Source organism: Dendroctonus ponderosae, unplaced genomic scaffold (assembly GCF_020466585.1).
Source record: "Dendroctonus ponderosae isolate FM_Combo_2020 unplaced genomic scaffold, Dpon_F_20191213v2 Dpon_F_20191213_6, whole genome shotgun sequence".
In the NCBI taxonomy this organism is placed as follows: Eukaryota; Metazoa; Arthropoda; class Insecta; order Coleoptera; family Curculionidae; genus Dendroctonus; species Dendroctonus ponderosae.
The window spans coordinates 2,990,217-2,994,344 of record NW_026018814.1 but is presented as its reverse complement, the minus strand read 5'-3'; the positions used below and the strand labels follow the sequence as shown (position 1 = coordinate 2,994,344).

The 4,128-nt window shown below is 39.4% G+C and overlaps 1 protein-coding gene across 1 annotated transcript; it reads left to right on the top strand.

The window, feature by feature from the left end:
• Window positions 1–1,331: 1,331 nt before the first annotated feature.
• Window positions 1,332–2,213, top strand: LOC125504815 (zinc finger protein 608-like; the record flags this gene model as incomplete). Its single annotated transcript, XM_048667333.1, is given in 1 exon segment — window positions 1,332–2,213. A coding segment is annotated over 1 exon segment (66 nt), but the record flags the coding sequence as incomplete, so codon positions are not given.
• Between the last annotated feature and the right edge of the window lie 1,915 nt (window positions 2,214–4,128).

Below are 4,128 nucleotides of genomic sequence, written 5' to 3'. Positions count from 1 at the left end.
GTTCTGCAAGCAGTAAAATGCAATGCAGCAAAATTCTTGTTATATGGCAACTGCTGATCATACATAAAGACGTGCTGCTGATTACAGTGATGATTAACGACAGCAGGGTTGCCAGGTCCGAAAATCGAGTTTCGGTAGATAAGCTCGACACTTTTCGTTAGAAAATCTCATTTTTCTTCCATTATTAAGGGCCAGAGCTGGTTGGGTAGTCCAAAACCTCAACAAAAAAAAGGCTCCATAAAATCGCGCGTTTTCCAAAACTTGAATTTTTAAACTTATGCATGATGTCATGTATGCATGAGTCAGTAAAGAAGTAAAGATGAAATTGTGCTCGTTTTAAGCTTATTTCTCAACTTAGTTTTCATTAGATTAACCTGTGAAAATATCCGTTCAACATTGGCTGATGAGTGAGGTAAAATAAGCAGGTTACAAATAAAATTGGTTAAAATTGGAAACATGAATGTATCGCCTCCATATTTCGATATTTGGAGTTGGCTCCAAAACTTCAATATTTCCACATTTTTTAAATTTCTTCAACATTTCGCTACAGACGTCACTCTGTGTCCAGACCTTGTCATTCACTATCAGTTATTAAATTTGGAAATATCATTGCAACATCAGAAATAGATTGTAGGTTTTATTATTTTAAGTATTCCACGGATAATTTTTAAAATTTTATTTGTTACTTTTCGGGAGAAATCTGCATGCATCGGTAGATCGGTAGGTTCCTTGACAAATCGGTAGACTTGGCATCTCTGAACGACAGCCACATGGCGAGTTTCATTTTTCTTCCCGCCACCAACGCGCCTCTTGCATTTGTTTACCGAACTAATTTTATGGTCAAGGCTATCCCATTGAGTTGTCATGGGGGTGGTGATATTGTTGCAACCTTCACGTCACGAAAATAGATGTCACAGTGTGCGCGAGCTTTGACGTCTCGACACGTGACATTCACGTCAGGAAATTAGATGTCACTGTGTGAACGAGCTTTAAGTGCCGATGCGTTTGGGAGCAGCAATGGTTTCCCTCTATGGGAGATTAAGACTGGGAGGGTAAAGTTGGTACCAATCGATATTTCGACTGTTTGCCCTGTATGTGGACAACCTGTGTTAACTTCTACATACTGTGAATCATTGTCGCTCCCCTAGAAAAAGCCTGTTTAATATCAGAAGCAGGAGGGGGTTCATAAGCAAAAAAGCGGTTAGGTTTATACAAGAGAGTGATTCTGGCCCGTTCGGGCTTTGATTATGAACACGCTCCTGGGTAATCAATCAATCAATCTGGATAGTTGTGTGGTGTTTGTCTAACGGACGCAATTGACGCTTTTTTCAGCTGCGGTTCTGGCCAGCCAACAAGCTGCAGCCGTCACGGTAATCAACCCATACCCGACCAAATAAAACCGCGCAACGGATCACAACATTACATAAACGGTGTCGTAGAAAGTGACTGTTCATGAAGCATTCCAAAATAGATGTGTTTGTAACTGGTCGCCGCTGGATCCGCATGGATGTGCTTTAGTGTTTCTGAAGGGTAAAACTGACCAGTGGCGCAAAACCGGAGAGGAGTGTGAAAGCTATTTTGTACCGTTTGCGGTCATGTGAAATAAATCAGTGACGACTATTTTCCCTGTAAATAGTGTAAAGGCATACCTGCTGTCTTTAGCAAAGTCGTACAGTATAGTAGTAGACTGATAATTTACAGTAATTAGGGCGTATTTTTTATTGTGAAAGTTTTTTGCTCGATTGATACGTGAGTGCTTATCGATGCATTAGTGCAACAAAGACTTTACTACATTTTATTGGAAAGCGATACACGCGTACTTTCCTTAGTGCCGTTTCAGTTTTATTGACTCGGCCGGTGTTTTTCCTTTTGAACTGTTCATTTTCGTTTCGACGTTGCAGTCTGTACAATCCGTAATGTTTCTGTAACAGCGTCTTGAACATGACAAAAATCTCGATTGGTTTCATACGAACGTCAACGAGAAATGGCGCACTCGCGCTTCAAGAAGCCTTCACGGAAATGTGTACTAATATTAATGCTAAATTTACGATATTTATATTAATTTACACTTTAAGGGTCATTTTAGTTCTAGTGTATATACAAATCAGTTCGATGGTATTGTTTGCTACCGCATCAGAACGGAAAAATTACCTCCTGTACAGACTACAAAGGGGCTTCAATGTAAAATTGCTTAATAAAAATCATTCATAGAACTCGTTTTTGTTTCACCCAGGTTAGACGTCTGTCCCTTGTATCCATTTAGACGATGTTAAACTGTTTCTATTCTGATCTGTCAATTCGTATTAGATTTTATGCTGATGTTTAACAGTTTTTCGGTTTTGTCAGACGTTGTGTGTTTAACTTATGAATGGACGTATTTGTTGACAAATCTGTCAACGCGGCCATAGCATTCTTCAGAAGCAAGCAAGACGTATGTTATGACGTGAATGACGTTCCGGCTGTACATTTAGTCAGTGCACTTGGTGATGTGGATCACCACAAAATTATTTTTGGTGGGTCTACTTTTGCCCATCGCGCTTGATTTGACTCGCATTCGCAATTAGTTCCGATTCATTGTTTATAAAACCGGTCGACCATAGGCGTGTGTTGACGCCACATTTGAAAACCTGAATTACTATTTAATAATAGTTCCGATCATATAATAAGGACAAGGTACCAAGTAATTAAATCGGGCTGAATACAGCAGGCGAGTGGCAAATTGACACAAGCGAGGAGCTTGACAGCTCTGGCTCTCAACAACTAAGCGTTTTGACGCGGGAATGACATTGAACTAAGGGCCAACTGCACCGCTTCGGCTTAGGAGTTAAGTGGAACTTAATAGTTTAAGTTGACTGCACCGCAGTTTAAGCGCCACTTAAACCAGTCTAAGTGGCACTTAGCCTAAGCCGTACTCGCGGTTCGGCTTGGCCATAAGTGGGACGTATACGCAAGCGTCGCGGGTTGATTGACGGGTTACAAATATATACATAACCAAAAACAAACTATTGAAATCACGTTTAGGTTCATTCTTGTTCGGCGAATATCTGATAGGGTCATGGCGTTCTTTATGAATTCTTTAATATGGGACGATGACGACGATATAGATGAATTGGAGATAATTGAATTTGGCGTGCCAAGGCGGATTAACAATCGTGCAAATCATTTTCATGATTTGGATGATTACACATTTTTTAAAAAGTTTCGACTAACCAAAGAGACTGTAATGGTACAACTAATATATTTATATAAAAACACCAATTCTAGTTTTTTCTTTTATTCGGATTTATTTTTTTTTAATTTGGTTTCCTTAAGAGCAATGTCTAATTGTAAGCATTTTACTTTGAGAGCATGCTCTGCTTCTTCTCGCTCTCTTTTACGGCTTGCCGCTTTCATTTCTGACGTCCTTAATAATTTCATTCCAAGGGTCCTGGGAAGGTGTAAATGCTGCACCACAGCCGGTCTGTATTATCGATTTTTTTTTGGGACACAATCATCCGGGACTTCTTTTTCTATTTTCGTATCACTTCCACAAAGATTCTTTACTGCGGAAGACTTTACTTGGTGACGAGGCGTTGAAATCGGCAGCATAAGAATGCGCACTTCCAATTAAATTAGTGTAATTAGTAAAAAGATTGGGTGATTTAGTATTTTCCGATTTCATTGGGTATTCCATTTCATTTAATTTTTTCGCACTGAAAACACATTACACAGATTTACACGCTTTTAATCGTCTTCAAAATAAAGTCCAACGATCGTTTTCTTGCAGACGTTTCTGTCAGAAGCTTTCAACTTAGGCAGGTAAGAAATCCCCTAAAATTATCAAAAATCCCTGAACTAGGTGGAACTTAGTTAAGCGGATGATAAAGTTGAACGGTGCAGCAGATTAGTTTTAACCCCCGGTTGCACCGTTTTCGCTTTAAACACGGATTATATCTTAACCGGTGTTTAAAAAAAAATGTGTTGCACCGTCGCAAACTAATCGTCTGTTAGTTAATCAGAGAATCACTATGGCACCTCCGCTTTTGTCTAACAAGGTCTGAAATAGCTGAAAAATACGACCAACTGCTTGATAAACGGCTAGAACTAGCAGATTTGCAGAAAAAGAAATTGGAAGAGGAATTGTTAATG